We start from the raw sequence: 19839 nt of genomic DNA, 5'->3' as shown, positions 1-19839 counted from the left end.
TTCCTTAAGGAAGCGATGCGTAGGAGATTATAGTATGTTCCTAGATTCGCCGCTTAAATTTTTTTCTTGAAACTTACTGCGTAGGCTTTCACGAGATAATTTGTTCCTGTCTTCAAACATTTGCCAGTTGCGGTTCTTTGAGCATCTCTGCGACGCACTCCCAAGGATCAAACAAACCTGTGACGTGATCGTGCGAGCTGCCCTTCTTTGTGTGCGTTCAATAAGTCCTGCTTGTCTTAATTTGGTGCTGGTTCCACACCCCTGAGCAATATTCTAGGAAGGCTCTCACCAGTGATTTGTAAGCAATCTTCTTTGTAGACTAATAGCACTTCCTTAGTATTCTACCTATGAACCTAAGTCTGCGACTGAGGCTTTATGATCGTTCAGTTTCATTGAATTCGTAGGATGACATTCTTTATATCGCGTATCCCTTGAATATGAAAGACACAGAACTAGAAGTTGTCTAATGATCGTAATACTGCAACGAGCTATGGAGTACGCTGTGTGGCGTAGTGTTTACCTTCACTAGTTGGTGTGCTGCAAATCACCACTTCAAACCCGATCATCAGCAATTATTTTTTTATTTAGTATTTATGATTTCAGGAATGATCTTGGACCGTCTTACGTTTTTAATGTGTGTATGTTCTGAAATATTCGATATTTATATAAATAGCTGCACTCTCTTTCCAGGAGTACACTTACGCTCTGGCTGTAGGTTGGTGTCGGTACTGATCATGCTTTGAGAACTTCATTGACCCTGCCTTCGGATTTGGACTCGATTGTGGTTTCGACGTGATAATATTTTCCTCATACGCACAGCCCGCCTTCCGACTGCACTGTATTGCCTTAGCCTGGGGAGATATAAATACGTCGCCGGTCGTCCGGGACGGCGGCGCCTTTAATGTTTGGAGAAGCTATTTCTGGCGGACACTCCACGCCGCCCGTCACTACTGGGGGAGGGTGCTTTCAACACAGGGTCCCGGAAGGCATACCCTGAACTTCCGCTTGCCAGTCCGCAGGAGATACTTTCCTCCCTGTCTCACCCATGCTGCTATCTACCCAGCTATTTTTAATCCTCAGTAACGTTTACTGAATTGTCAGCACAGTCAAAGAAAATTTGTTGCGGGTTGCTTGCGTAACTTGTTTAAGGCATACAGCGAAATCGAGGTAGCCTTATGTGCTATATTCTAAACTAGACTGTTCATCAAAGTTTTCCAGATATAGAAATATATTGAGAGCTTTGCATATAAAATGCCAATACAGCACAAAAGGCTGAGGCTGATACAGTAAGAAAAGGTGTGATACATAAAATGCGAGTAATGAAGAGTCTTATGTTGTCGACGTTGGACTATGATTTGGAAACAGCAACTGTTCGTGATATAAAAGACAAATTAAAACAATTATTTCTTTCAGTCACCTTTATTGCCTTTCACGGTCTCTTTCGAGGGTTTTCAGGTGGTTCAGTGGATAACATTACAACATTTTTAGAAGTTTCTCAAGCGTAGTAACTATTATTGTCATCATCAGTGACTAAAATTATAAAGACTGGATTTCTCAGACCATCAAACCGGTGCAGTACCCAATAATTATGCTGAAATATGTGCACATTTCTATCGATGTTTCGCAGTATCGACTTACATCGCACTCTGTGTCTATATACACCCGTACGTAAGACAGAATTATACCTATTTTTGTTTTGCAAACGATTTTTCTGAATCACATATGTAACGAGTACAGTGATGTGATCTTGAAAACTAAGACTAAAGCCTGGAACAGGATGTAGCCCGAAAGAAAATTATTCTGTGAAACGTGATTTTGGAACATCTACATCTATAGGACTCTACTGCAGTTCACACTTAAGTGCCTAGCAGACGGTTCGACGACTAGACCGTTCCACTCCCGAAGAGCGCGCGGTACAAATGAATCTTTCCGTGCGAGTTCTGATTTCTCGTATTTTATCACGATGATCATTATTTCAAATGAAGCTGGGCGTCAACAGAATAATTCCACGTGGCTGGGGAAAGTTGGTGATTGAAATTTCGTGAAAAGATCTCGCCGCAAAGCCTTTGTTTTAATTACTGCCACCCTTGACTCGCGTATCATATCCGTGTTACTGTCGCCCCTGTTTCGCAGTGATACAGAACTAGCTTCCCTTCTTCGAACTTTTTCGATGCCCTCCGTCGATTCTGTCTTCTAAGGATCCCATACCGCGCAGTCAATAGTATCTGGTAAGAATCCAGTAAAGAGCAGCACTTTTCCAGGTCAGAGCGAACAAGCGTTGTGTAGGCAGTCTCTTTAATATGTGTGTTGATTCTCCTAAGTGTTATTGGCCAATAAAACGAGGACTTTGGATCGCCTTCCCTGCGACACGTTCAAAGTGATCTTTTCCGTTTAAATTGTTCGCAACTGTAATCATTAGATATTTAATTGAATCAACAGTCTTTGTATTTGTGTGATATAACGTGTAACCGAAACTTAACGGGTTACTTTTAGTGCTTATGTGGATGAGACCATATAGTTCATTATTTATAGCCAGTTCCACTTTGCGCACCATAAGATATCTTGCCTGAATCATTTTGCAATTGTTTTCGATCTTCTGTTGACTTTACGGGTCGGCAAGCCTCAGCATCATCTGCAGAAAATCTAAGAGGACAGCTGAGGTTGTCTCCTAAATCGTTTGTACAGATTAGGATTAATAGAGGGCATATAACACAACGTTGTGGAACGCCAGAGATCACTTTGTTGTACTCGACTACATTCCACCAGTTACTACGAACTGTGACTTTCTGACGGAAAATCACAAATCCAGTCTCACAACTTAGACGCACGCACGCAGTTTGATTAGACGTCTCTTGTAAGGAAAATGTTAAAAGCCTTCTGGAAATCTAAAAGTGTGGAATCAGTTTGCATCCCCTGTCGATAGCAGTCGTTAATTCGTGTAAGTAAAGAAATGGTTGTGTTTCACAAGAACGATATTTTCTGAGACCGGGCTCACTAACTGTCGATAGATCGTTTTCTTCGAGATAATTCATAAGTTCGAGCACGGTGTACGCTCCAAAATGCTACCGCAAACTGACGTCAGAGATATGGATCTGTAATTCAGTGAATAACTCCCAATTACCTTTCTTGAGTATCAGTGTGACCTGTGCAACTTCGAGGTCTTTAGATACGGATGCTTCGTCGAAACAACGATTGTACATTATTGCTAAGTATGGAACTAGTCTATCAGCATACTCTGAAAGGAGTAGAAATCCAACGGCCTGAGGTTCGAGTCCCGATCCGGTACACATTTGTAATCTGCCGGGAAGTTTCAGATATAATACTTATTGTAAATGTCGTGTGACTAGGGCCTCCCGTCGGGTAGACCGTTCGCCGGGTGCAAGTCTTTCTATTTGGCGCTACTTCGGCGACTTGCGCGTCGATTCGGGTTGAAATGACGATGATTAGGAGAACACAACACCCAGTCCCTGAGCGAAGAAAATCTCCGACCCAGCCGGGAATCGAACCCGGGCCCTTGGGATTGACATTCTGTCACGCTGACCACTTTTTTTTGTTTTTTTGTTTTTTTTCGCGAGAAAGTGCTCTACCAACTTTTTTTCCGATTTGACGCCACTTCGGCGACTTGCGTGTTGATGGGTATGAAATGATGGTGATTAGGACAATACAACACCCAATCCTGGAGTGGAGAAAATCTCCGACCCAGCCGGGAATCGAACCCGGACTCTTAGGATTGACATTCTGTCACGCTGCCCACTTTTTTTTTTTTTTACATAATGGTGTAACAATATCAAACATAAGCTGCTTCTAGCATTCTTTTATATATATATATATATATATATATATATATATATATATATATATATATATATATATATATACACTCCTGGAAATTGAAATAAGAACACCGTGAATTCATTGTCCCAGGAAGGGGAAACTTTATTGACACATTCCTGGGGTCAGATACATCACATGATCACACTGACAGAACCACAGGCACATAGACACAGGCAACAGAGCATGCACAATGTCGGCACTAGTACAGTGTATATCCACCTCTCGCAGCAATGCAGGCTGCTATTCTCCCATGGAGACGATCGTAGAGATGCTGGATGTAGTCCTGTGGAACGGCTTGCCATGCCATTTCCACCTGGCGCCTCAGTTGGACCAGCGTTCGTGCTGGACGTGCAGACCGCGTGAGACGACGCTTCATCCAGTCCCAAACATGCTCAATGGGGGACAGATCCGGAGATCTTGCTGGCCAGGGTAGTTGACTTACACCTTCTAGAGCACGTTGGGTGGCACGGGATACATGCGGACGTGCATTGTCCTGTTGGAACAGCAAGTTCCCTTGCCGGTCTAGGAATGGTAGAACGATGGGTTCGATGACGGTTTGGATGTACCGTGCACTATTCAGTGTCCCCTTGACGATCACCAGTGGTGTACGGCCAGTGTAGGAGATCGCTCCCCACACCATGATGCCGGGTGTTGGCCCTGTGGGCCTCGGTCGTATGCAGTCCTGATTGTGGCGCTCACCTGCACGGCGCTAAACACGCATACGACCATCACTGGCACCAAGGCAGAAGCGACTCTCATCGCTGAAGACGACACGTCTCCATTCGTCCCTCCATTCACGCCTGTCGCGACACCACTGGAGGCGGGCTGCACGATGTTGGGGCGTGAGCGGAAAACGGCCTAACGGTGTGTGGGACCGTAGCCCAGCTTCATGGAGACGGTTGCGAATGGTCCTCGCCGATACCCCAGGAGGAACAGTGTCCCTAATTTGCTGGGAAGTGGCGGTGCGGTCCCCTACGGCACTGCGTAGGATCCTACGGTCTTGGCGTGCATCCGTGCGTCGCTGCGGTCCGGTCCCAGGTCGACGGGCACGTGCACCTTCCGCCGACCACTGGCGACAACATCGATGTACTGTGGAGACCTCACGCCCCACGTGTTGAGCAATTCGGCGGTACGTCCACCCGGCCTCCCGCATGCCCACTATACGCCCTCGCTCAAAGTCCGTCAACTGCACATACGGTTCACGTCCACGCTGTCGCGGCATGCTACCAGTGTTAAAGACTGCGATGGAGCTCCGTATGCGACGGCAAACTGGCTGACACTGACGGCGGCGGTGCACAAATGCTGCGCAGCTAGCGCCATTCGACGGCCAACACCGCGGTTCCTGGTGTGTCTGCTGTGCCGTGCGTGTGATCATTGCTTGTACAGCCCTCTCGCAGTGTCCGGAGCAAGTATGGTGCGTCTGACACACCGGTGTCAGTGTGTTCTTTTTTCCATTTCCAGGAGTGTATATATATATATATATATATATATATATATATATATATATATATAAGACGATGACCTTTATAAAATAAAATATTTCTGGGAAACGTAAATAAGTGGACCTTTTTTTTACATAATAATGAAAAAATATCCTGCTTCTGTCAGTACAAAACAATAACGGACCACGTTCCTCTTTTGGGTGCGTACCTCGCTAATCCCATTATACCTCGCGTCGGTGTCGGGTACGTCTTCACGTGTGGTGGTGGATCCTCTCCACTGTCCTGGTCCTTTCTTGTTCTGATACATATAGGCAATAATTACATTCTCCTACCTGGGACACCCCAGCTGGGTGGGGGATCAAGCAAGGCACTCCCTAAAAAATTTGCGTATTATGTTCGATATCTCTGATGTCTCATAAGCTGTGAGTGATGTTCTTGTAGTAAGGCCCAAAAGTCGAGCACATTCTTACTGCCGTCTCGGAAAAGATAACGCACAGTCAAACCTCGAATCCAAGTCACTGCGTTTGTCTTTGTTCGGGGATAATATGTCCTATCTGGGAGAAGTAGTATACGTGGTTCTATTGCTTGCGGCCCCACTCGAAGGAGGAAAGCGATCTTCACTCAGCTACCGGAGGCGGACATAATACTTATTGTAGCCTAATGAAAACATGTAAATAATGCCTGGCTATGGGAAAACTTGTTGCGGAAAATAAGAAACATATCCCTCATTTACTAGCACTTGTTCTCCATATCTTTGCGAATTTTGTCCTCTTAGCGTTCCCAGAGATTGGAGGTTGATGCCGTTACTGGCAAACAGCAGCACCACATGAAGACGACCGCAAGTGTGACGTCCCGAAACAGTGAGTCATAGGAATTGTTCGGCAAAATAAAAGCAACTTCCTACAAGTTCTCTCTTGTGTTCGTGCCTCGGCAGTGTAGTTCTCAATGGGCCTCGTGTTTGCCGTCACAGCCGTGCTGCGACGTACGAGCACCGCTGTTCAGACATCGCGCTGTGTCTCACGACAGATTGCTATCGCTCGTGCTGCTCCCGGGGACTTGAAGCGTATCTGATGCCGCGTTGCTTGCTCCGTCTCCGTGCAGAACATCAAAGCGTTCTCCAGGAGCGCGGGGGACCCCGTCCAGACCGACCCACAGGTGTTCCGTTCGCGACCGCTCACGGCTAATCTGTGCGCCAGCACGCTTGCTTTCTGTAGCTTCGCTTATCCCTCCATCACCGGACGTCACCTGCTTCTTCCGCAGGATGCTGCGTGTCTCTCAAGGACAGTCACTTTGCGTCACCGATTAGCATTCCGTCGATGCTTTTGCCTTTGCTTTTCCCACATTTACATACATACTTGACAAACTATTACATCACTGCTAGTTATTTCCTTCCCTAAGAGGAAAACAACTGCCTGTAGGCCTCTGTAGTACCCGCCTTTGTGGCTGAGATCGCAGTTGGCTCGGTAGCTCAGCGTGTTCGGTCAGAGGGTTAGCTCCCCTCTGTAATAAAAAGCTGAGTTAATCGATCAACAACGAACTTAAACGGATGTCTTACGACGTCCGCCCCAAGCAGATGCAACGAACGAAAGCGAACAAAAATGAGATAAAAATGAGATTTTTTTAAAAAAAGAGAGGGAGAGAGAGAGCTGGCTGGTCTCGGTAATAAACAACTGACAAGGGAACCTCCCCATCGCACCCCCCTCAGATTTGGTTATAAGTTGGCACAGTGGATAGGCCTTGAAAAACTGAACAAAGATCAATCGAGAAAACAGGAAGAAGTTGTGTGGAACTATGAAAAAAATAAGCAAAATATACAAACTGAGTAGTCCATGCAGAAGTTAGGCAACATCAAGGATAGCGTGAGCTCAAGAGCGCCGTGGTCCCGTGGTTAGCGCGAGCAGCTGTGGAGCGAGAGGTCCTTGGTTCAAGTCTTCCCTCGAGTGAAAAGTTTACAGTCTTTATTTTCGCAAAGTTATGATCCATCCGTTCACTGACGTCTGTGTTCACTGTAATAAGTTTAATGTCTGTGTTTTGCGACCGCACCGCAAAACCATGCGATTAGTAGACGAAAGGACGTGCCTCTCCAATGGGAGCCGAAAACATTTGATCGCAACGTCATAAGGTCAATCGATTCCTCCACAGGAAAACACGTCTGATATATTCTATACGACACTGGTGACGGCATGTGCGCCAAATGACAGGAATATGTTGTCGACCCACCTAACTTGTACACTTGGCGAATGGGTAAAAAGATTCTTCCACCTTGCCCGATCTTGGTTTTCTTATGGATGTGATAATCACTCCCAAAGAAATGATGAAAGCATAAGAGTTTGTCACGTAAACTGCAACAAATGAATGGAACAGTTTCACAGTCGGAATACATCTCACGTATTTAATGCACTCTCGTCCAAAGTAGCGAACACTCAACTGCCAGCCAGGGAGCCTCGTTAGCAGGAATACTCTCTCTTCCGTGCGCTGTAGTCGACTGACGTCGAGTGTTTGGATGTTTGTTTAGGTGTATCGTCCCCATACTACGGCGCAGTTACCTCGCATCGGACGGACAGATAATAATTGTCTGAAAATAAAAAGTTAAACTTTTCACTCGAGGTAAGACTTGAACCAAGGACCTCTCATTCCGCAGGTGCTCACGCTAACCACGGGACCACGACGCTCCTAAGCTCATATAATCCTTTATGTTGCCTATCTTCTGCATGAACTACTCAGATTGTATATTTTGCTTATTTTTTTCATAGTTCCACACAACTTCTTCCTGTTTTCTCGATTGGTCTGTGTTCAGTTTTTCAAGGCCTATCCACTGTGCCAACTTATAACTAAATCTGAGGGGGGTGCGATGGGGAGGTTTCCTTGTGAGTCAAGGAATCAACAACGAACTTCAACGGGTGTAATGTGACGTCCGCTACGACCAAGTCAACGAACAATAACGAACAAAATGCAAGAAAAAAAGAACAACAAAAAGATCGCAAACGCACGTTTGTGCGGTGACGCTTGCCTCACAATCAAGCCGGTTCGAATCCTGGTGGTGGAAAATTTTTACTGCCAGTATTCGACTGCTAAGGGGAGGAGAAGTGGAGGCGTCAAGTTCCTGATCAGCAATCTTTGCGCCAACCAATGTCCTAGATTAAATTTCCAACGTTCTCCGCAGTGTCTCATGAAGTGTGGGCATGTGGAACTGTTGATCACCCGTAGAATGGGGCGTTAAGCTCGGCCGCTTGTTATTCGAGAGCAGGGTGTGTGCCGACACCGGCTTTCACCCTATTCCTTCATCCACAACAACACAACGCCACACGAGCATTCATCGCAATCCTTCATACAGCACAGACACATACTTCACTACACCTGGCTAAAAGTCAGGTTACTTTCAGAACATGCTGTTATAATAACTCCATACTTAACAACCATATACAAACGGATGCTCGTCGAAAGATTCGTACCTAAGGACTGGAAAGTTGCACAAGTCATACCAACACCCAAGAAAAGAAATACGAGTAATCCACTGAATTACAGACCCATATCACGAATGCCGATTTTCAGTGATATTTTGGAACATATACTGTGTTCGAACATCAAGAATTATCTCTCAGGTAACGGTCTATTGACACACAGCGCGGATTCAGAAAAAATGGTTCTTGTGAAGCACAAGTAGCTCCTTATTCCCGCGAAGTAATTAATGTTATTGACAGGCGATCTCAGTTTGTTTCGATATTCCTAGATTGTTTCGATATTTCTAAATCTCCAGAAGGATTTTGACACCGTTCCTCACATGATATTTCCAATCAAACTGCGTGCCTACGGAGTATTGTCTCAGTTCTGCGACTATGTTTCTGATTTTTCTGTCAGAAAATTCGCCTTCATAGTACCTGACGTAAAGTCATCAAGTGAAAGAGAATTAGTATATGGCGTAATAGGCCCTCTGCTGTTCCTGATCTACTTAAACGATTTAGGAGACAATTTGAGCAGCCCTCTTAACCCTGTGGCGCGTAGCGTCCACTACATTGGACAGCTGTTAATGGTCGCTGCTTTGGCATCTTCAATCAGTCCTGAGGCTGCAAATGCACACAGTTCACTGCAATGGGCACTCCCTACTGGAGTTGTGTCCTGCATGCGTATTCAGCCTCATGACTGATTGAAAAAGCCAGAGAATTGACCATTAAAAGTTGTCCACTGCAGTGAAACTCATGCGCCACAGGGTTAAATTGTTTGCAGATGATGCTGTCATTTACCGTCTTGCAAAGTCATCACATGATCAAAATCAATTGCAAATGATTTAGGCAAGATATCCGTATGGTACGAAATGTGACAGTTGACTCTAGATAACGAAAAGTGTGAAATCATGCCGGCCGCGGTGGTCTAGCGGTTTAGGCGCTCAGTCCGGAACCGCGCGACTGCTACGGTCGCAGGTTCGAATCCTGCCTCGGGCATGGATGTGTGTGATGTCCTTAGGTTAGTTAGGTTTAAGTAGTTCTAAGTTCTAGGGGACTGATGACCAGAGATGTTAAGTTCCATAGTGCTCAGAGCCATTTGAACCATTTTTTGTGAAATCATCCCCACGTGTGCTAAAAGGCTCCCGTTAGATTTCTGTTACACGATAAATCACACGAATCTAAAGGCTGTGACTTCAACTAAACACTCAGAGATTACAACTACAAATAGCTTCAACTGTGGAGACAGCGAACCAAAGACTGCGATTTACTGTCAGAAAGAAAACGCAAAAGATCTATTAAAGAGACTGCCTATATTACGTTTGTTCATCATCTTTTGGAGTTGTATCCGCATCAGACAGGATTGACGGAAGACATCGAAAATTTCAAAGAAGGGTAGTTCGTTTGGTATATTGCGAAATACGGGAGAGAGTGCCAGGGATATGGTACGTAGATTGGGATGGCAATCATTAAAACATAGGCGTCTTTCGTTGCGGCAGGACCTTCTAATGAAATTTCGGCCACCGATTTTCCTCTCGGAGTGTGAAAATATTTTGTTTGTGCCCATCTACATAGGGAGAAATTATCATTGTAATAAAATGAGAAAATAGTGGTTAGCACGGAAAGATTTAAGCCTTCTTTTTCCAGCTCGTTGTTTGAAAGTGGTATAGTATGGAAATAGCTTGAAGGTGGTTCGTTGATACCTCCATCAGACAGTTAATTGTGAATTGCAGAGTAATCATGGAGATGCACATGTGGAGATCGCATTTCATACCAGGTCGGAAGAAGGCAATCGTAAACCACGTCCACACGGACCTTGCCCAGAAGGGCGGTGTAGGGTTGCTGTTAAGTGCTCCCCTACGTTCAATCCCTCAGTTTGGGACTTCTTTGATGTGCGGCGGTACGGTTTCCAGTATACCTTAATTTGTTTGTGCGGTCCTTACGCAAGAAAAACGGTGGAGGCAGTAGAATCTTTCTGCAATCTGTCGCAAACGCTGAGTCTGTAAACGTCTTTGATAGCGCTTGGTAGAAAGATCTTCTTTCTTCGAAGGAGAATATATTATCTCTATCGTACTGAAATAAATTAAAGGACTAAAATGAATGGATCGAGGAGCTGACATAAGTGAAGAGGCAAAGACAGGGAATGTCAACAGTGGAAACAGTTGAAATACGCCAAGTATGCATTGTGATGAACAACCACGGCCAGCTGAAAATTTATACCAAATCGGGACTCAAACCGAATTTTTTTTTTTTTTTTTTTTTTTTTTTTTTCCGCAGCTTACCAGTCTTGTGCATTGAATGTATGTGTCGAAGGTGAATATAAGTGTCGAAGGTAAAATCGTCGCAGTTTATTACATTTACCAACTGTCAAGTACAGTGACGTGAACCACAGTGGTAAAGCGTACAGACCGTCGGTCTTCCTGAATGTCGCGAGTAATTCACGCCATAACGATCCTACTTTAAACGACAATTCTGTTTTCTGACGCGATTTCTTCGATGGCGCCCTCCCCATACACGTCACAACTGTTTCAAACTGCCTCCGCTGTCTTCACTACGGCGTTAAATCCAAAGCGACGAAAATGTCGCAAACGTTATACACTTTCCGTATGACTCTATATTTTCTAAAGCTTAAACAACACTCCTCATAGCCTTCAAATAATCTTATGGAGCATTCAGTGGACCTGAGCACCTTACCAGTGATTCAGTCTTTCATTGTCACCGAGCTGCCCACGTATCATTTCCTAGCACAGACACACAGTTTCTCTCACGGTGTGGTTGATGACAACAGCACTAAAACATTCGATACATTTCCTTTCTGTAGCTGAGAATATCCTTCTGTCACCGGCCGTCACCTGCTTCTACCGTAAAACGCTGCGTGACCATTCATTTCAGCAGTCATTGTTCCCACAAGGCCCCGTAAGCGACTGGAGCGGGCAGACCCCATAATTCATAGTGTTATAGAACGTATCCTCTGCCATGCACTTCACAGTGGCTTTCAGAAATCTGACATATACGTAGACGTAGAATTACATTACAGGAAATCTACTGCTGGTTGTAGCTTGTAGACTAGCGACGATATTGCTGTTTGTGGCTGGAAAGTGATTTGTTGTATGTTGTCCGCAGGTGTCGCGTTTTAATTCACCGACGAAGAGAGAACCCGGAGAAGGAGAAGCAACTACATCATGCTCTGTAACACGTAAGTAACTGCGAATAGCTACAAATATTAAACAGTGTTAGCCATTTTAGCGTACCATTGATGTCCAGGGGGTTGAATCATCGACAGATGTCACCAGCTGACATGGACCTGAGTTACAGAGCCGCACGTAGTTGTGCTCGTAGGCGGCAGAGGTCAGCAGTTGACGGCCGGTGCTAGCAGTCGTAGTTAAAACAATGTTGTAAAGTTATGTCTGATTAATATTTAATGTATTTGCATAATTATAATTGTTTTATATGTGTACTAATTGGCAGTGTGAGTGTTGTATGAGTGAAGAACAGAAGTAATTGTTTTGTTTATTCACGAAGTACCAGTTAAACTATACAGGGGATTTACTATAATTAAATGTGCAGTCCGTTTATGGTACTAATAAATCGTGAGTAGAACACAAATTAATCGGTCATTTCAGAAGCAGTAATTTTATTTCTGATACTCTTCTAAATTTATTTATTTAGCAATTACCATTGAAAGAAATGTTTTACTGTGATTGGTCATTGAAGTAAAGCGCGGGTTAGCGCGGGATAATACTGCAACCTGATTTGCTGTTTGTGATATCAGCCAATCAGAAAAATGCAGGCTCGCGCCAATCTATGCTGGGAACAAAGCCTTTGGTGTGATCTAGGGGGGGTCGGGGCTGAGGGTTCGAACTAGTAACATCTCATTGAAAGGAGCTCCGACGAAAGTACTGTAAAATCGCGGAAAAATGCTGATTACGAGTTCGCGAAGTAGTACAAAGTATATTTAAGTGAACGGTATAGTGGAAGTCGTGTGGAATTTCGGACGGAATATCAAAATTATTGCTTTTAACTGTTAGTTAAAACCGCGTGGCTTGTTGTGCGATCTAAGACTGGAACAGGTATTACGTGTAGAGCGAGTATTTTCATAACTAAATGATCCGGTGAGCTCTATTAACTTCGGTAACGGGTGTAAATACCATAAACTGGCGACGTGTGTAATTGTAGTGTGCGTGTGAACTTTACATTGTGTTGCCACTTAGTGCGGACTTCGCAGTATTAACTGTGATCTTTATCGTAAAAATACACCTGAAAATTTACATTGCCAAGTTAAAACTTTTATTTCAGTAGCTATCCACATCCCGTTTACCGGACAATTCTATGTATGTTGCGACCTGCAGTAGACAGTAGTGGTCTAGTATTTTCTACGACAGCTTTTAGCTAGACAAATGAACATTGCTGGACATTGGCAGGGCGGTACAAAAGTAACGTGCCGCGCCACAGGGTGGACAAAAAATGGAAACAACAACAACATAATACATTACAGTGTCTTAATATGATGTATGAAACCCGTTGGCATCCAAAACAGCTTCCAGTCGTCTCGTGATGAATTAATACACATCCTGTATGGTTTTCCTTCCTGCAAAATAGTGGCAAATTCAAGTAACGATGATGCACGTGATTGGCAATGAGGCACCCCTCTCTCCACAGTAGACCACAAAGCCTGAGTACTTTTGAGATCTGGTGACTGGTGGCCACTGAAAATGAGACAGTTCATCCTTGTGCCCACGAAACCAGTCGTGGATGATGCGAGCTGTGTGAAAAAGTGCCCTGTAGTCTTCAAACACAGCATCGCCTTTGGGAAACAAAAGTTTTTCCATGAGAAGGACCTATTCGGCCAGATTGGTCACGTAATACTTGACAGTAATGCGACCCTTTAGAGTAACCATAGGCCGCCATTGAATACAATTATATTTTTTTAATAATCGGTCTTCTGACTGGTTTGATGCTACCCGCCACGAATTCCTCTCCTGTGCCAACCTTTTCACCTCATAGTAGCAATTACTACATACGTCCTACATTATTTGCTTGATATATTCCAATCTACCTCTTCCTCTATCGACTTTTTACAGCTCCTCTAGTACCATGGAAGTTATTCCCTGATGTCTGAACAGATGTTCTATCATTCTAATCCTCGTTGATTCTGCAGAGATCTCCTCACTCCTTTCCATACAGTTCACCTAACTTTCACCATTTGTCTACAGCACCACATCTCAGCTGCTTCGCTTTTCTTCTGTTCTTGTTTTCCCACAGTCCATATTTCACAACCGTACAGTGCTGTGCTCCAAACGTACATTCTCAGAAATTTCTTGCTCAAATTAAGACCAATGTTTGACACTAGTAGACTTCTCTTGGCCAGGAATGCCCTTTTTGCCAGTGCTAGTCTGCTTTTTATATCCTCCTTGCTCAGTCGGTCATGGGTTATTTTGCTGCCTAAGTAGCAGAATTCGTTCATGTCGCCTAATTCGTGATCCCCAATTCAGATGTTACGTTTCTCTCGTTACTTTCGCCTTTCTTCGATTTACTCGCCATCCCTATTCTATACTCAGCAGACTGTTCTTCCATTCAACTGATCCTGTAATTCTTCTTCACTTTCACTCAGGATAGGAATGTCATCAGCCAGCCGCATCATTGATATCCTTCCACTTTGCATTTTTATTCCACTCTTGAACCCTTCTTTTACTTCGGTCATTGCTTCTTCAATGTATAGTTTTAACAGTAGGAGCGAAAGGCTACGTCCCTGTCTTAGAACTTCTTTAATCCGGGCTCTTCGTTCTTGGTCTTTCAGTCTTAACATTCCCTCTGGGCTCTTGTACATAATGTGTATTACCCGTCTTTCCCTATATCTTACAGTTATTTATTTAGAAATTTTTCTGACTCTCCCAGCCTTTTCCAACTATACCTCCTCCTCTTGTGATTTTTGAACAGAGTATTCGCTATTACAAGCTGAAATTTATTGCAGAACTCAGTTAATGTTTCTCCTTTCTCATTCCTACTACAGAGCCCATATTTTCAGTAACCCTTTCTTCTAGTCCTTCCTCCCGTAAAACAGCGTTCCAATCCCCCACGACTATTAGATTTTCATCTCCCTTTACATACTGAATTACGCCTTCAGTATCTTCGTATACTTTCTACATCTCTTCATCTTCTGCTTGCAACGTCGGTATGTATGCCTGAACGATTGTATTGAACTGATTCTCTGTCCTTCCTGTTTTTAACAACCCTATCATTGAACTATTCACAGTAACTGACTCTCTGCCCATCCTACTCCCATTATACCATTTCCTCTTCGGTTGTTATTATCCTATACTCGTCTGACCAGAAATCCTTGTCTTCTTTCCATTTCACTTGACGGACGCTCACTGTATCTACACTGAGCCTCGGCATATCCCTTTTCAGATTTTCTAGCTTCCCTACCACGTTCGAACCTTTTCTCATGGCCGCCTCCCCCTTGGCAGTCCCCTCCGGAGATACGAAAGAGGGACTAGTCCGGAATCTTTTGCCAATGGAGAGAACTTCATGATACTTTTTCAGTTACAGGTCATATGTCCTGTGGATACACATTATGTGTCTTTAATTCAGTGGTTTCCATTGTCTTCTAGATCCTCATGCTGTTGATCATTGCTGATTCTTCCGCCTTTTAAGGGCAGTTACCACTCCAAGGCAAGAGAATGCCCTGAACTTCTGTCCGCTCCTCCACCGTCTTTGCAAAGCCGTTGACAGAACGAGGGCCCCCAGACCAAGTGTGCATCACGACGTGGCTGCGTGAATCATCGTCCAATCCCCGACCATGTTACATTCTTCGGACATTACTTTGCCAAATGTTGGGAACATTGCGAAACAAAACTCATCTGACCAAATGACCTTTTTTCATTGCTACGTAGTCCAAATTTTATGGCTTCAGCACTACGTTTTCCTGCTACGGTCATTTGCATGACTGATGGGTGGTTTTGGAGTTACGTCTCGTCCTGTAATTCCCTGATTATGGAGCTCCCTTCACGTTGTCTTGGTGTTGGCAGTGTTGGCGACTGCGGCATTTAGTTCCGCAGTGACGTTTGCAGCTGTCGCCCCCCTTATTTTCTCGTCGTTATCCTCTTCACTGCCCGTCCGCCGCGAGCACTCAACACACTCTTTCGTCCACGTCGTGACTTCGCTGATTACGTCTTTCCCGTTTCCCTGTATGCGGTACAGCTCTCCGATACGGTGCCTCTTGAAACACCAAACACCCCGGCTACCTTCCTTACGCAAGCACCCACCATACGAACACCAATAATTTGCCCACATTCGAATTCAGTGTCTCCCACATAACGCGCTCGCAACTACCCAGAACACTATTCTGACCATGACTGCAACTCGCAACGTATTGGGAGCGCTGCACGACCGCCGTTCGCCGCCAAGTACAACAGCGGGTCCCGCAGTCTTGGCCAACATTTGAATTTATCTTCAAAAACGCATTACTCGCTGTGTTTAGGTCTTTTTGTCCAACCCCTGCAGAAGTCACATCGAATTTGCATTTGTATCAAACCTCATACGCTGCTTCGTACACTACTGGCCATTAAAATTGCTACACCATGAAGAAATACAAATGATGAACGGCTATTCATTGGACAAATATATTATACTAGAACTGACATGTGACTACATTTTCACGCAATTTGGGTGCATAGATCCTGAGAAATCAGTACCCAGTACAACCACCTCTGGCCGTAACAACGGCCTTGATATGCCTGGGCATTGAGTCAAACAGAGCTTGGATGGCGTGTACAGGTACAGCTGCCCATGCAGCTTCAGCACGATACCACAGTTCATGAAGAGTAGTGACTGGCGTATTATGACGAGCCAGTTGCTCGGCCACCATTGACCAGACGTTTTCAGTTGGTGAGAGATCTGGAAAATGTGCTGGCCAGGGCAGCAGTCGAACATTTTCTGTATCCAGAAAGGCCTGTACAGGATGCGCAACATGCGGTTGTGCGTTATCCTGCTGAAATGTAGGGTTTCGCAGGGATCGAATGAAGGGTAGAGCCACGGGTCGTAACACATCTGAAATGGAACATCCACTGTTCAAAGTGCCGTCAATGCGAATAAGAGGTGAGCGGGATGTGTAACCAATGGCACCCCATACCATCACGCCGGGTGATACGCCACTATGGGGATGACGAATACACGCTTCCAATGTGCGTTCATCGCGATGTCACCATACACGGATGCGACCATCATGATGCTGTAAACAGAACCTGGACTCATCCGAAAAAATGACGTTTTGCCATTCGTGCACCCAGGTTCGTCGTTGAGTACACCATCACCGGCGCTCCTGTCTGTGATGCAGCGTCAAGGGTAACCGCAGCCATGGTCTCCGAGCTGATAGTCCATGCTGCTGCAAACGTCGTCGAACTGTTCGTGCAGATCGTTGTTGTTCTGCAAACGTCCCCATCTGTTGACTCACGGATCGAGACGTGGCTGCACGATCCGTTACAGACATGCATCTCGACTGCTAGTGATACGAGGCCGTTGGGATCCAGTACGGCGTTCTGTATTACCCTCTTGAACCCACCGATTCCGTATTCTGCTAACAGTCATTGGATCTCGACCAACGCGAGGAGCAATGTCGCGATGCGATAAACGGCAGTCGCGATAGGGTACAATTCGACCTTTATCAAAGTCGGAAACGTGATGGTACGCATTTCTCCTCCTTACACGAGACATCACAACAACGTTTCACCAGGCAACACCGGTCAACCGCTGTTTGTGTATGAGAAATCGGTTGGAAAGTTTCCTCATGTGAGCAGGTTGTAGGTGTCTCCACCGGCGCCAACCTTGTTGTGAATGCTCTGAAAAGCTAATCATTTGCATATCACAGCATCTTCTCCCTGTCGGTTAAATTTGGCGTCTGTAGCACGTCATCTTCGTGGTGTAGCAATTTTAATGGCCAGTAGTGTATTATTTTTGCTTGTTTCGACAGATAGTATCTAGTGAGGACATTGTAACGTGGCACTGGTCTGCGAGCGCAAACAAACGAGAACGTAAGACACTCTGAGAGCTGAGCAGGGTTGAGGGGAGCAAGCCCCGCCTCCCAGAGCTCGTGCTCTAGACCCTTTCTCAGTGCTCTCTAAGAGAAGAACTGACACACTGTCGTAGGTATCACCGACCCTTTCGGTGTTGTCAGAAACATACTCGAACCCCCTCCTCCGTGATGGACCAGAATTGGCCTCTTCACTGATTTCAAAATACGATACGAAAACCACGATTAATTTACAATCCATAGCAAAGCGAAGTACACAAAGCAGTCATTAAAGGCTACTCCCCAATTGCTTCCTTAGGTTGACAGTGTCGTAAACGCAATAGTTCAGGGCTGACATCTAGCCGTCATAGTTCAAAACAGTCTTCACTGAAACCGGCCGGCCGAAGTGGCCGTGCGGTTAAAGGCGCTGCAGTCTGGAACCGCAAGACCGCTACGGTCGCAGGTTCGAATCCTGCCTCGGGCATGGATGTTTGTGATGTCCTAAGGTTAGTTAGGTTTAACTAGTTCTAAGTTCTAGGGGACTAATGATCTCAGCAGTTGAGTCCCATAGTGCTCAGAGCCATTTGAACCATTTTGATAAAGGTCACCCAGGGAACCCCTACCCCTCCCTTCCCCCTCTCCTACCATGGACCAATGAGGCTCAAACACCCCCTTTCTGTCGTGATCTTGTATAACTGGGACAGAAGTGGGTAGGTTCACACCGGAGCTGCACAACTCTGGAAGAATTTGTAAGCTGTACCTATTTGTTAATAACAGATTATGTCAAGTCGTGTCATCAAGGTCTGTTTGTTAATAACAAATTAATATTTCCTCATTTACGGCACGGGCAGTGACCACTCCCTGGCAGATATTTAATTGCTTTATTCTTTCACAATTTTACGTACTTTCTTTCTTCCAATATTACATATTTATCCATATTTCCACCTTTTTTCATATTTTCCCCGTTATTAAGTATTAATCACCTACTTTCGTATTTTTTCTGTATTTACACAATTTTACGATTTTTTCCACATTTTTCTCATATTTTATCCAATTACAAGAGGTCCCTCGTGCTCTTCTCGACAACACAATGCTCTCAGTTAGTCACAATGCAGCATGTTCCCGAATTATCCATCATTGTTGTTGAAGCTCCCCATCTGATCTTCATCTTTTATAACTGGCGTTCATTCTGGAGCTGGGCAGCAAACGGAGAGGGTCAGTCTGTGTGCATTTGTTAATAACAAATAACGTTACGTCATGTCACTCGAACTCTATTTGTTAATAACAGTGTAATATCACGTCATTTGAGGCACAAGTAGAGGCCACAGTCATGCAGATATGTAAGTACTCTCATTGTTCCACAATTTTCCGTATTATTCTACGTTTCTCGCGAGTTCCAACCCGCCGCTCCCGACGTCACGTCACCTTGGCGTTGCGTCATGTCACAGCGTCACGCCACGACGTCGTGTAACAGTGTCACGTCGTGTCGCGACGTAGTGTCGTGTCGCGACGTCACGTCAACGTCGCATCGCGTCGCGTCGTCACCGTTCTGCTCTCAGTCAGTCACAGCGCAGCCTGGGCCCGATCTATTTATCATTCGTAAGCCACCACTTTATTACTCGTGTGTGTAAGAAACGGACCAAGTGGATAGAAATAATCACGACCGTAGGACATTTTCTAAGATTTGCAGTTTTACCATTTCCAACCAAAGCTACAGTATGTACAGGAAATACTAAAGCGTGATGAGCCCTATTAAGTCACCACTGCGTTACCAGATTGTGTGAAATCGTAGCAAAATTCTAATCCGTCCAGCCAAGATACTGTGTGTACAGCACAGCACTACAAAATACGCACCCAGAAAGCTCACTAGTAAAAGGTATGTCGCCTGCAGGGTAGCCCACCCCTCAAATTCCAACATGTGGTGTAGAGCCGTGAACACTGCCCCCCACCCCAGCACCGGCCGAGAAAGATTATTATTTTAGGTGTAATCATCTCCGGCTTGGTTGCTGGCGGCAAACAATCGTTGAAGTTGCTATATCGATGCTGCTACATCAAGCGAGGGACCTCCGGCCCTCGGTAATGGCGACGATATGGATGACAATACAGGGTTATTACA

General features: G+C 45.0%; 1 protein-coding gene across 1 annotated transcript in view; it reads left to right on the top strand.

The window, feature by feature from the left end:
• Window positions 1-19839, top strand: part of LOC124598582 (mucin-6-like) — a 332175-nt gene that overhangs the window by 74105 nt on the left and 238231 nt on the right. Inside the window, exon 3 of the mRNA XM_047136011.1 lies at window positions 11840-11912. Within this exon, the coding sequence (XP_046991967.1) occupies window positions 11899-11912 (14 nt within the window). The 5' untranslated portion in view covers window positions 11840-11898. The remainder of the gene's footprint in view (window positions 1-11839; window positions 11913-19839) is intronic.

Source organism: Schistocerca americana, chromosome 1 (genome assembly GCF_021461395.2).
Source record: "Schistocerca americana isolate TAMUIC-IGC-003095 chromosome 1, iqSchAmer2.1, whole genome shotgun sequence".
NCBI lineage: Eukaryota > Metazoa > Arthropoda > Insecta > Orthoptera > Acrididae > Schistocerca > Schistocerca americana.
The sequence above is the reverse complement of the archived record's forward strand: the minus strand, read 5'-3'. Positions and strand labels throughout refer to the sequence as shown.